The sequence below is a fragment of the Prionailurus bengalensis genome, chromosome E4 (assembly GCF_016509475.1).
Source record: "Prionailurus bengalensis isolate Pbe53 chromosome E4, Fcat_Pben_1.1_paternal_pri, whole genome shotgun sequence".
Taxonomy (NCBI): Eukaryota; Metazoa; Chordata; class Mammalia; order Carnivora; family Felidae; genus Prionailurus; species Prionailurus bengalensis.
Window position 1 is genome coordinate 12012895 of NC_057360.1, and position 13787 is coordinate 12026681.

Here is a 13787-nt window from a genome sequence, read left to right on the forward strand (position 1 = left end):
ACAGAGAAACTCCTCTATGTGGTACAAAATAGATTGTGGCTTTTTAACCAAGAATATGCATAGAGTTGTATTATTACGGAAACCCCTATGATGGGCATTACAACATAAAGGCTGGGCATCAGATGTGGCGGGGCGGGGGGGGGAGGGGGGTGGGTCACACATACGTCATCAGAGTCCTGGCTCGGCTGCCTACTATTACAGGACCTCAGGCAAGTGACTTCTCTGAGGCCAGCCTGCCCCGGGTTAGGGCCAAAGCCCTTCCACTGTTTGTTGATTTCAAATCTGTGCCCAGCGCCGCACAGTGGAGGGGCAGGGGAACCACATGAGACGCTTAAGACCTCCTCGTGGTACAGGACAAACAGTCCCACGGAGAGATGTTTCACGGGCCTAAATATGCCAGGCTTAGGTAGTGCAGAGTACGACTGACTAGCCACACCCTTCTCAGTGAGTCCCAGTGGAGAAGGGCTGAGGTTCCTTTCCTACAAGAGACTGTTTGTGGGCGTGTGCATCATGCACCCGACGGAGGGTTCTGAGAATGTTGTCACTGATGAGGTCATAGCTGGGGGCAAGGCCTGTGGCTATATTTTCTGGTGGCGTTTCCTCTGCACACATTGGGCCACTTTAGGGTTGATTACAAGAGGGAAGTCATATGTCACATTCAGGCTTGTGCTAGATGATGTCTACCTACGTTCCCTCTCAACTCTGAGAGGCTCGAATTCTAGAGGTCGTGCCGGTTCTACAGGAGGGCATTCCCGAGGCAGCCGGCAAGTTTGGTGGGGCTGCACAGGGGCCCTGGGAAGGGTCCGAGTAAAGGGAAGATGCAGGAGGCGATAGAGGTCTGGTCCACATCTTCCATCGTATTCACCTTGACCCCACCAATGTCTTACAGCCGTGATACACGTGCCCTATGTTCTTGGAGCACACATGGTTTGTTCTGATCGTAGCTTCCTAAGGATCTCAGAATGATCTCATGTGCTACAGGGGGGGGGAGAAGCCACATCAGAGAGATGCAACCAGTTCCAGCGTAGGCGCGTGACCCCAGGAGGACCACGCTTCCACGCATGTCTGCCTACTCGGGAACCGCTCACTCTGTCGAGAAGCAAACATACTTGCAGGGTCTCTTCACTGTCAGTTCCCTTCCCTCATGCCACTGGTCCCTACCAGCACACCTGAATGCATGCTGCCGTCGAAGGGAATCTGTAAGCAGATTCCTTCATAGCCTGGACCTTCCTCTCATCAATGAAATGAGAGGACCTGACTGATGAAGTTCTCACGAGGACTAAACGAAACTAATACGAAACAGGCTTACGACCCATGAACTAATAACATCACAATAACGTAGTGATGTACAATAGCTATCAGTTATAGCTGTGTCTCCTAGGGGCCAAGTTATCTTCCAACGTATACTGCCCATTATATGAGGGCGCCATGGTGCCGAAAAGCTCTGGATATAAATTTTAGGGGACTAGAAACTCCTGAGCATCTATTTAATCAGTTATACACTGAGGAAGGTGGATCCGATGATTGTAAAATGTCCTTCCAGTTTCAGAAAAACCCAGGTTTCTCTACTCCTGATCTTATATTCTTCAAGGTGCTCCTTAATGCTGCATGATTGTAGTTTTTTCTTTTAATTAATTTTTTTAAGTTTATCTATTTATTTTGAGAAAGAGAGAGACAGAGAGAGAAGCAGAGGGAGAGAATGCCAAGTAGGCTCCCCGCTGTCAGTGTACAGCCCGATGCAGGGCTCAAACTCACGAACCGTGAGATCATGACCTGAGCAGAAATCAGGGCGCCTAACCTACTGAGCCACCCAAGCACTCCAACTGTCATTTCTTCTTTGTTTTCACATACCTGACTTTGTGACTCGATGTTATTGACTCAGTGGTTCTATTAGTGAACCAGGGAAGGCTTTTTTTTTTTTTTTTTTTGAAACAGATCAACTTCAGAGTACAGAAGCTCCTACCTGTGTAGCATAGTGCCCGCTTCTTTTTCCAGCAGGGCTCATCGTTCCACTTGCCAGGGGCCGACACGCTCTTGATGTAGATCTCCACGCAGTCCTGGTTGTTCTTCTTGTTGTTGGGCTCGTTGTCAGCCCAGTTCTCGGCCTCTTTGGTGAGGACCTTTCTGGTTCCCACCCAGGTCCATTTATCATTGATCCTTCGGATCCCAATCCAGTAGTAAGAGTTGAAGTAAGGCATGACATCGTTGAGGTAAGCGATCTCTTTTTTATTCTGGATGGCCACTAAATCCGTGTAATGCTTCTGGCAGAACATCCGGGAATAATTCCATGAATATGCTTTGATGCTGTAATTATAGGTCCACGCTGCCACTTCTTTCTGCTTTATTAATTCTGAGTAAAGGAGAGCGAGTGCCAGGTTAGCTTCCTTCACCGGGAGTCCGTGAGCATAAATACGCTTCTGTGTAAGTCAGATGGGTTTCTGACTGGAAGACAAAGAGCTAAAATATGACTATGTTGTGTCTAATCTAGTCGTCTTAAGAAGGAAGAGTGGTTTCCATCTTTCACCCAAACACATATATATGTGAAGTCAAAATAAGAAAATGTACTGTTCTGAGGACGCTTGGTGCTAAAAGATTTGGAATCATAAGAGAACAGAGTTGGAAGGGACCTTATGAGGCATCGAGTCTCCTTTGGTAAACGGAAGAGACATAGTAAGTAATTTGTCCTGTTTAAAGGACACACAGAATGTCTTGGTGGCTGCCTCATATCTACAGGTTCAACCTCTTCACGTGGAAAATAAGATGCTTTATGATCCGGAGCCTACCTGCTGGGCCAGCCTCATCACCCGCCATATTTACCTTCTTAGCAAAACAGAACTCCCACTTCTGTGCTTTGCACATGCTCCCTGCTAGCCTGGCTGCCCTCCCCACTTATGCCTGGTAAACCTTTCCTCCCCCTGCTTTCCTTGACTTCCCCAGGTAGGCACGTCTCTACCTCCACTTCCCGTTATCGCCCTCTGGGCGTTGGGACGTCTCTTCATATGACGCGGTCCACACCGGCCCGATTGTGAATTTTATCTCTGGGTCCTTAACACCAAGCATGGCGCTTAACAGGTGTTCAGTAAATACTTGTTGAGTGAAGCACAACGTGTTTGTGGCAGAGGCAGGTCACAAACCAGATCTCCTGGCCTGCGATCCTACTCTCATTCCACTTGTTCTTGACTGTTCCTCTTTGGTAAGTTACGCTACGCCCTCCATCTCTGCTCACTCACGTGGCAAAACAGGGCTTAGAACAAGCCGTTTGAAGCAATGCCTGTGGCAGCAAGTAGAAATAGAGTTTGTGCCCTCTGAAAGTGTAAGGGGGACTCTGATGAAAGCTGTTGTTATCGTGGCCAGTGGGAGCTCACCCGGGCCAGAAGAGGCCAGATCCCACACGAAGAGGTGTACAATGTAAGCAATCAGGCCTGGAAGTGCCTCTTTTTCCTGTTTATAGAGTCTTGTTCCTATTCAACCCTGTCCTCTGCTGCCCGCACGAGGGTCATGTATGTTTGTCCCTCCCCCACTGACACCTCTACTGCATTGTTTTGCCCTAAGACTTTATTTTGGCATCACCAGGGCTGCCTTATTGACTTTCATGGACTCTGGGCAGCTTTTCTTTTATAAGCTCCTTCCTCCGTAATAAAATACTAAAACCTATATTTTATAATTGCATTAGTAGAAAGACATACATATCAGTACGGTATACTAAGACGTTTTTGTGGGTCCCTGACAGTACTGTGGGCCAGGGCCTGCTGTGCCCAGTGGCTAATTGGTCCTGGATATGTCCATTTCGGTTTGTCCCAGAGCCTTTCCACCAATATGATGGTGTTGGGTGCATTTTTCTTCAAGGCGTCTGGGCGGGAACAGTTTTCCCATTCCTTGTAACAACTGGCTAGCATCCTTAACTTCCCCTCATTACTCAGGCCTAGACGAAAGGTTAACACCAAGTTTACCAAAGATTAGGGCACTGAAGCAAAGCAGTTGGGCAGTTCTGAAGATCACCGTCTGAAATCTCCAGTTCCAGATGGCTTTTAGGCAGCTGGCCTGAAACGAGAAAGGAAAACTTCCTTTTAGTACCCATGTGAAATCAATGTGGCCCCCCAAATCCCTGTTAGTAATCATTGTATTGAGTTCTAATCCTCCTTGTTTCCAGCAGGGTGGAGGTTCAAGTGCTCTGCTTCCTTCTTGTTTCTCCCTGCTCTGCTCCGAGCCCTGCTCTGCACCCAGGCTGAGGACACAAGTTGCTTCTTCTTTCATTCAATAAGTGTTTATCAAGTAACTACTTTGTGCAACTAAGATTTTTCATTTACGAAACATTTTACAATTTTCATGTAAGAAGAGTATTGTCATTATTATTATGCAATAATCTCCCTTTAAGAACCACTATGCCATACCCCAAAATAATAGGAAGTTGCACGCAGACTCCCCGATCTGCACAGATACTTTGATGCACAGGGCATCGACAAATGGTGCTGGGCTATGCCGTCTGCTCTGTATTATTGACCTATGTCTTGTCTCCTTGCTTTACAATGGCGGCCTATGTCCACAGTACTGTTCAATATTTAATACATATGCACGGTACCTATATATTTAATATTTATTAATATGTATAGTAATCCTATTCCCTTTGGATCAATAGCAAGTACTATATTTAATGGGCTCCCTTCTGTGGGGACTTCATGAAATCTGTTAACATTTAAAAAATGTTTCGAGGGGCGCCTGGGTGGCGCAGTCGGTTGAGCGTCCGACTTCAGCCAGGTCACCATCTCGCGGTCCGGGAGTTCGAGCCCCGCGTCAGGCTCTGGGCTGATGGCTCGGAGCCTGGAGACTGTTTCCGATTCTGTGTCTCCCTCTCTCTCTGCCCCTCCCCCGTTCATGCTCTGTCTCTCTCTGTCCCAAAAATAAATAAAAAACGTTGAAAAAAAATTTTAAAAATGTTTCGAGACAAATAAGTTCTGGGAACGCTCACCTTGGCCAACTCCCTCATGCTGCACATGAAAGTACTAGTACTAAACACTGGTGAGTCTAAAATCGCATATGCTTTCAAAAAGTTGAACCTTTTAAATTTGGATTTATTATTACCTTTTTTGTAAAGGAAGTGAGATTTAGTGATCAAGAAAAGACTTCAAGCTTAAAGTTGTATTGTATTAGGTAAAAATTTTGTAGAGGAGGAGGAGAGAAGATGAATAATATAAAATTTCCTATTATTAGGAGCTCGCTTATATATTTTTTTAAGTGATGAGGGCTATCAGATCACTACAGTATTTAATTCCACTGGAATAAAAGACATGATGGGACATTTACTTATTGTAAAAGGCTAATCTTTACAATGTGTTGGAAATCCCATCGCTTGTTAATTTTAAAACTGATGATGAAAAATATTAGCTTTCCACTTAGACAGGTGTAAGGGGTTACACAATTTTCCAGAATTCTCTCAGAGGCACAAGGAACAGAAGCATTGCTGCTAAAGAGCACAATAGCGTAGGCTGCATGAAGGGGACCCCAATATTCACCTTTGACCTTGCACTGGGCTCCTCCAGTAGACTAGAGAAGAAGTATAGTATTTTCACCCTAATGGTGCTCTCCCTGTGCCCTTTGGAAGTGGTTTTCTCCCTGTGCAGAGGGTTTCTAGGGGTTTCTCTGGCTTTGGGGCAAGCTCAAGGAAGCGTGTGGGGAGGCTCCTGCTTCCCTATCAGCGTCCAACGCCGGCCACTATCCTAAAAGAGCTGTTTCATGTCGTAACTTCTTTGTTTAAACTTTGAAATATGGTTTGGTTTAAACAGAATTGAGAGAGAGAGAGAGAGAGAGAGAGAGAGAGAGAGATGGTTTTAAACATTTCAAGGTTTTAGAGGACTTGGTAGGTGCTTCTGATCAAGCACAACATGTAAGAAAGGGAAATACATTACGCATCTCCTACTTTGATCATATTTTTCCATTAAAAAATCACGAAATATTAAGAATGACTCCTCACAGATTATTTGAGAGACGAAGGAGGCCATAAAGATTAATGCCAGGTCAGTTAAGCATTTCTCCAGCATTCTGCAGCAGATCTTTTGGACTGTGAATACTTGAGATGAGTTTCAGTGAGTAAGATGATTTGCCTAAGCTTGCTCACCTGGATGGATGTTGGGTTAGCATAGTGATTACCCTTGCGGGACTTTTGAACTCCTTTGAAAGCCAGATAAAAGCTATCATCAGGATTCTTAAAAAAAATAATAAAAATGCACAGTTGCAATGTTTTTAGACAGTTTCAGAAGACTCATAGATCCACTAAGTCTGTCCACGTTTAATGGACCGCAAGTTCAAATCTCTGTTAACTGTAAGGCAGCACCTTGGCTCACTGGAAACTGACAAGGGTTTTATGTGGAGAATGGATGGCGCCTTTGAGTGGTGGTTTTCCTCTGAGGCTTCCTTGGGGTGGGCAGGCCTTCCACACCTGCCCCTGTTCTACAGTGTCGTCTTCAGATCTAAGATCCTGGAAAGTTAAGAGCCGTGTCCTAGTGTTACTAAGCCTGTTTAGTGTTGAAACAAGAGGAAATGACTCTAGGAGAAATGGCCATGCGCTCTGCTAATCTTTAAAGTTCTCTGGCAGCCCACTTCAAACTGGAAGTCGCCGAGAAGCCGTCTGAGACTGGGTCATTAGAATAACATCCTGTGCCTGCATAAACCTTCATTAAAGCCACTTCACACCGCGATTGTCTTTAACTTTTACCTTTCCTAAGAACTGCAAGTATGGGGTGAAGAGAGGGGCAGGGAGAAAGTGGAAGGAGAAAGTGTTTATCCCTTGCCCTCACTTGGCTTGGGTACTGGATGCCAGCAGAAGTCCCATAGCTGCCGGCATTGCGAGCGGCGCACAAAGTTGGGAGAGATGATACCGCGGAAAGGGATTCTGTTCTCCTGTCTACATTGTAGACCACAGCTTTGCACTTTTAGAGCAGAACTGACAAAGTCCCTCCCTGGACCCTTTGCCTTCTGCCCCGATGCTATCTGATTTCTCTCCTTCCTCTGGTTCAGCTTCCTTAACTTCCTTGCCTCCCTTTACTCTCCGGCCTCCTCCAAGCTCCAGCCTGTGAAATGGCCCTTGCTACCTTTCTCACTGAAATCCTAATTACCAAACCCAGTGAACATGTGCCCTTGTTATTTTCCTTGACCTTTCTGCAGCAATAAATACTGCTGAGTAGTTCCTTTTGTTTAAAATGCTTCCGTGGCTCCTTCTCTTGATTCTTCTCTTGCATCTTGAGCAATTTTGATGAGTCTCCCTCTGAATCTACTTTGACCCTCTTCTGGCACTTGTAGAGATAGACATTTCCCTGGGTTCTGGCCTCCATGACCCTATTCTCTTATCACTCATCTGCTGTCCTGAGGTCACCTTCTGGTCATCTCTTTGCCAACGGCCCCAACACTGTATCTCCATCCCTGACTTCCCTCTTGAGCGTGATGTCTGCAATCCAAGTGCAAAGCAAACAAATGATCGCCCAGCTGGAGGAGGATGCTGGCAGAGGCTTCTCAAGGGCAAGGGCTCTGCCTTAGGTCTGAATCTCAGCTATAGTAGAGAGCAGGTGCTTACTGCTTAATAAATATTTTATGAATGGATGAACAAATAAAGAGCAATGGCAGAGAAATGACTGAAAGTAAGACAGAAGGGTGTACTGAGTAGGAAAATGTTGAAAAATATGTGATCATTAGACCTAAGTATTTAAGGGCTACAGCAGTAGTTGTATCACATTTGAAAGTATATTATTAGGCAGAAGAGCATAAGAAATCGGTGCAAAAAAATGATCTTGGCACTTTTTCTCATTCTATTTGGGTGTGAGAGAAGCAAGGGGCATGATGGTTCACATCCCGCGTGAGGGAAGAAATGAGTAGGACTCACTCTCTTCACGCCATGCGGGTAAGACAGAGGGATATGTGGAGAAGTGCGGGAATCAAGGATTGTTAACATAGGTCGTGTGTTTCAGGAAAGCTGGGAAGGGTATCAAATAGCAGCAGCTCTTGGATGTTGGGGATGAGAAAGCACATTTCTCTCCTTTGCCCAAACCCTTCACATGAACCTGTCATCAAATCCCACTGGCTTTACCTTTTGAGCTGATACCTGGTCGTTCTCCGGATTTCCACTTACTGCTACGGAACTAGTGCACACATCATCCTTTCCTTCCTGGACATCATCTGACTGGTCTCTTATCCTCAAGTTGCCCATATTCCATTGTTTCTCTATAATGAAGTCAGAGTGATGTTTCTAACACAAAAACCTGACCGCATCACTTCACTATCTAAAATCCATCGGCAGTTCCTACCCCTTGAGCAATACCTACAAACTCCTTGAGATGACACATATAGGACCCCTCAAAATGTGGCCTCTACTTGTCAAGTCTCATCTCCTGCCATTAATTTTCAATTTATTTGTGCCTCTCCCCCCCCCACCCCAATTCTACAATGCATTTGTAACGAAACATCTCGTAGTTTCCAGAAGGCATTGTATGTGCCCAATGTTCTTCTTATTGCCCAGAGCACTCTTTCCTTCTATGTGTGCCTGGCTCTATAAGTCCAAACATCTTCTCTTGAAAGGAGCCTTCTCTATGATCGATCCTTCCCCACCGGTCACCAAGACAGGCACTTCCTGGCCCCTTGTCTATTTCAGTAACTACTGATTTGCCAAGTGCCTACAATGTGTCAGGCGCTCTTCTAGGCACTGGCATTAAAATGGTAAAAACAGACATCATTCCTGTCTTATGGAATGTATGGTCTATTGAGAAAGACAGGTAATGAAGCACCAATAAATACATGGCAGTTCATGACAAGTAAACGTGAAAACTGGAAGCTAGCGAGAAGTCGGGGGAAATAAGGTGAGGCTATGTGATACAGGGACTTGTGGTCACCTTAGGCAGGGAGTTCAGGGCAGACTTCTCCAAGGAGATGATGTTGAAACTGAGAGCAGAATGGCCAGAAGAAGCCATCCAGGGAGAAGCAGGAGGAAGAGCATTGAGGACAGAAGGAAAAGCGAATGTGAAGGCTTTGGGTGGCAGCCAGGTGTGTGTGGAGAGTTCAAAGAACATGAAGCCATCAGTGTGGCTGGAATGGAATGAGCAAGAAGGGCATGACACGAAGCTGGTCACAGATCACTCCGGGCTTTGGGAACTAAAGCTGGGGGGTGAGATTTGGTTCTAAGTGCAAAGAGGAGTCAGAGGCCGGGGGGTGTGAATTTTAAGAGAGGCAATGATGTCGTCATTTGGTGTGAAGAACTGGGAGGTCCCAGAGGTCAACTGGAAAGGTGAGTTGGGGGCCCGATCTTGCGGGTCTGACATAAATGTCAGCAGAAGGGATCCAACCGTCAGTGTTCTGAACAGGTGCACGTAACCATGGTGGCTTTGATGACTCAGAGGTAGAGAGGCTGAGCTGTGGAGAGAGGAGACTACTGTACTAGTCCCAGTGGGAGTAAATGGGGGATGGACTTGGACTGGGGTCAATGGGAATGCAAAGTGGGGAGGTAGATATGAGGGTCTCTGGGGAGGCAGGACTATGCAAGGTGCTGGTGGCAGAGTCCAGGTTTCACAAGGCATTACAATGGGCACAACACTTCCCTCAGGTTCTGGATGGGAGTGGTGGTGGCATAGCACAGATATTGGTAGCCCCAGCTTAAAGGCAGACCATGAAACACAGTGGAAAAAAGAGGTCTCCAAGTCAACAGCAAGTTAGAAATAAAGACAGAAAGGAGCCCCGGACATTAACACTAAGAATCAAAGCACGTGTTTACATTAGACTACCGATCACCATTGTTTAGGTTGATATACTAGCATTAAAAATAAAGCAGCATATCTAATTTTTGAAAGTCCATCAGAACCTGGCTGAGCTACATCCCTACAAACATAAAAGAATCATTTTGTATTTGACTTTGTAACATTTCTGTTTGCTTTTCAGCCAGAGAAGCGAGACACCTAGCAGACAATGTAATAAATGCCATTCATGAACCCACCACGGCCTACTCTCTAGGATTAGGTCCAGGGTCTTTTTCTCAGTATTGCCCATCACGTGGTAGGTCATTTTGACTTCTGAGGATCTGATTAATAAGCCTCTGCTTACAGAATTCTGAAGCTACATATTCTAACAGCCAGTGGTCAGCCCAGGAGAGTGTGAACCACGTAGTGACATTTTGAAAAACAGGTCATGGAAGGAAGAAATAGAAGCCACAGACCTAAGATGGTTAAGGTGTAAAATGGCAGAGAATCCAGACCTGCTCTGAGCCCACTACATCTCTCCCAACATCAGTGCAACTTAACTGCCGGTTCTCAATCAAAGGCTCTCCTCCCTGAGATCCATCTGATGGAAAATACCCCACCAGCTAACTCTTAACCTCTTTCCTCAGGTCCTAGAGGTTAACTGAAGCCACTCTGAACTTGAAGCCAAATTTACACACAAAGGGTTGAGGTTCCGGAATCCCAGGGGCCAAATGTGCTCAGGGGCGAAGGAAGAGGTCTAGTCTTTGGAATAATGAAACCAGTGTTAGAGGTGGAACCATCAGGCCTGGATTGCAGACTTCCAGCCTAGTTTCTTTTCGTTTCTTTTTTTTTTTTCAAGTCATCTACCAGTTCTTTTTTTTTCTTTCTTTCTTTCTTTCTTTCTTTCTTTCTTTCTTTCTTTCTTTCTTTCTAAACATGAAATTTATTGTCAAACTGGTTTCCATACAACACCCAGTGCTCATCCCAACAGGTGCCCTCCTCCATACCCATCACCCACCCTCCCCTCCCTCCCACCCCCATCAACCCTCAGTTTATTCTCAGTCTTTAAGAGTCTCTTATGGTTTGGCTCCCTCCCTCTCCAACTTTTCTTTTCCTTCCCCTCCCCCATGGTCTTCTGTTAAGTTTCTCAGGATCCACATAAGAGTGAAAACATATGGTATCTGTCTTTCTCTGTATGACTTATTTCACTTAGCATCACACTCTCCAGTTCCATCCACGTTGCTACCAAAGGCCATATTTCATTCTTTCTCATTGCCAAGTAGTATTCCAACCTAGTTTCAAGATGCCAGTGGAGGAGCTTCTGAGCATAAAGCAAAGGAGGCGATAGGGTGGGTTTCCTAACCTGAGACCCATGTGGGGGTTGGGGAACCCCCTGTCCTTGCCCAGAAAGCTTGGTGTTTATGTGGATGTTTGCATTTTCATCTGGGACAGAGAGTTGTACTTTCACCAGAATCCCAAAGAACTCCACAATCCAATGTGTTAATACACTTCCGAGATAGAGGAGGATCCCAAAGAGAATAGAAGGAAGAGATGACTAAGTCCTTGTCCATGTAAGTTGACCAATACCGGGAATGTCTGATATGCAAAAGAGGAGACAAAAGCAATCCACGTTCTTTTGTTACTGGAGTTCACACTCAGGACAGACTCAAACTCCTTTCCCCTCTCTCCCTAGTCCTCTTATCTCTATTTCTCCCCAACACAGAAAATCCCCATTGCCAATATTTGAAAAGTGAACGATAGTAAAGCAAAGAGGGGGTTGAAATCATGTGTGAGTGCTGCTCTCTTCTGGCATCCCGCAGAAAGGAGCTCAACAACAGAGATGTTCGGTTGGTTCCTTTCTAGCCACGGACTGCAGGGTTTGGGACTGTGGGAGAGACTCCTGGCAAGTTGGGGGTAAAACCGTGTGTATCTTATCTGTTGATAAGTTCATGAATGCCTAGTTTTCCTTGGATCTTCCCTGGATCCCAAACCCCCACGAATTTTTTTCTTTTTCACAACAATACTAGCTGACATTGACAAATCAGTTACCATGTGCCAGCCTCAGATTTACACGCTTTTCAGAGCAAATCCTACTTAATCTTCAAAATGACACCATAAAGTAGAGCACCATAGGGGCACCTGGGTGGCTTGGTCGGTTAAGCGTCAGACTCTTGACTTCGGCTCAGGTCATGATCTCACTGTTCCTGAATTTGAGCCCAGCAACGGGCTCATGCTGACAGCACAGAAACTTCTTGGGATTCTCGCTCTCTCTCTCTCTCTCTCTCTCTCTCTCTCTCCCTCCCCTGCACACACTCTCTCTCTCACACACACAAAATAAATAAATAAACTTAAAAAATAAAGTAGAGGGGTGCCTGGGTGGCTCGGTCAGTTAAGCGTCCGACTTCGGCTCAGGTCATGATCTCACGGTCAGTGGGTTCGAGCCCCGCGTCGGGCTCTGGGCTGACAGCTCAGAGCCTGGAGCTTGTTTTGGATTCTGTGTCTCCCTCTCTCTGTGACCCTCCCCCGTTCATGCTCTGTCTCTCTCTGTCTCAAAAATAAATAAAAACGTTTAAAAAATTAAAAAAAAAATAAAGTAGAGCACTGTAAGTATGTCTATTTTACAGATGAGGAAACTGAGTCACTAACAGCACTGAGACTTAAGGCAGCTATGGAAACCATGTGGTTACTCTGCAAGAGTCCCAGCTGACTCCTAGGGCTCAGAGAAGGAACTTGGAGAGCCCGGATGAGAGAGCATTTACCCACAGGTGTGCCACAGGGCATTTGCTCAGCCTTGCCCTCAAGCCACAGAGAAGACCGATCCTGGAGAAGGGGGTCGAGGGTTTACCAAGATCTGTGCCCGCGAGAGTTTCTGTAAGCTCTAGTAGGAAAAACAGGCGCCGTGGAGCCAGAGGGCAGAAGTCTAGATGCAGACAACATCAAGCCTAATAGGGGGGCTGTAGGTGCAACACCTCATCTCCGCAAGGTGCAGCGACTTCATTTGTAACATGAAAATAGCAACCTCACCTCCCAAGGATGTTGGGAGGGTCAAAGCAGACAGCAGGTTTTCAGATGCTCACAGTCTAAAGGGCTACTCAACATAAAGTGCCACGACCACTGCTCTTCTGCACTTTCTAAACCTTTGCCCGCCTAACTCAGCCTCCACGCAGCATCTCATCCACTTCCCAGAGTACAGAGAAACGAACTTACCATCTCCTCTGCGCCTCGGCTTCCTCTAGGCTGTCTGCCCAACCCAGACTTTATAGCCTCCCTGCCTCCCCTCTGTGTCAGGCTGTTTAGAAAAGCAACTTCCTATTCAAGTTCCAGAATTTCACCACAGCCCTTCACATGAAGTTGGATGTTGATAACACAGGAGTGGTTGATAACAGTTTGCAGTGGTCACCAAGGGGACAGGGGTCACCTACCTCAATGCGGGGGAGGGTCTGGAGACAGGGGCAAGTGTGAATCACTTCAGGACATCCCGGGCTAAGTGGTGCAGGAATAGTGCCCACACCCCCCCCCCCCAGGAGTCAGGTTTCCTCTGATTATGCTACGAGCCCCAATTTAAGGTCGTACAACTGGAAAACATGCTTTGTCTTAATCATAATGTCCTAGTGTAAATATTCCAGTTACTGTGAAATCTCAGTGAATGTTGACTATTCCAGAAGCGAGGCAAGGGACCAAAAATTGTAATAAAAATAATTAAGGTGGGAAAGGAAAAAACCACTGAGAAAATCCTGGCTACTGGGGGCGATTGCCGGAAACAGTTTTGACACGAAATATAAAAGAGACATGGGTTGTTGTTAGGAAAGGGTTTCTGCTTCTTGTATCAGGAAAAAAAAAAAGATGTAAAACTGGAAGGTTTGTGTGTGGGGATAGGAGGCTGTGGGCTCAGGGCTGAAGACCTGGGCTGTGTGGCCCAGCTGCCTGACATCCGTGTTGGCTGCACGGGCGTCTCACCATTAGGCAAATGACCTAAACTCTCTATACCTGTCTTCCCACCTGTGAAACAGAACGATGGTACCAGAACTCACCCCACAGGGTTGTCGTGAGGTCGGATGCTTGAAGCAATGGCACACG

General features: G+C 46.2%; 1 protein-coding gene across 6 annotated transcripts in view; it reads right to left on the minus strand.

Annotated features, from left to right (window-relative positions):
* LOC122475586 (selectin P) overlaps positions 1-13573 on the minus strand; it is a 41084-nt gene extending 27511 nt beyond the window's left edge. For 2 of the 6 annotated variants that reach the window (XM_043567518.1, XM_043567516.1), the window contains exons 1-3: positions 12918-13573; positions 3951-4041; positions 1964-2350 (exon numbers count right to left, since the gene is read on the minus strand). In XM_043567518.1, coding sequence (XP_043423453.1) covers positions 1964-2350; positions 3951-4041; positions 12918-12920 — 481 coding nt within the window. In that variant the 5' untranslated portion in view covers positions 12921-13573. The remainder of the gene's footprint in view (positions 1-1963; positions 2351-3950; positions 4042-12917) is intronic. The other 4 variants (XM_043567513.1, XM_043567514.1, XM_043567515.1 and 1 more) reach the window with 4 other exon arrangements.
* Between the last annotated feature and the right edge of the window lie 214 nt (positions 13574-13787).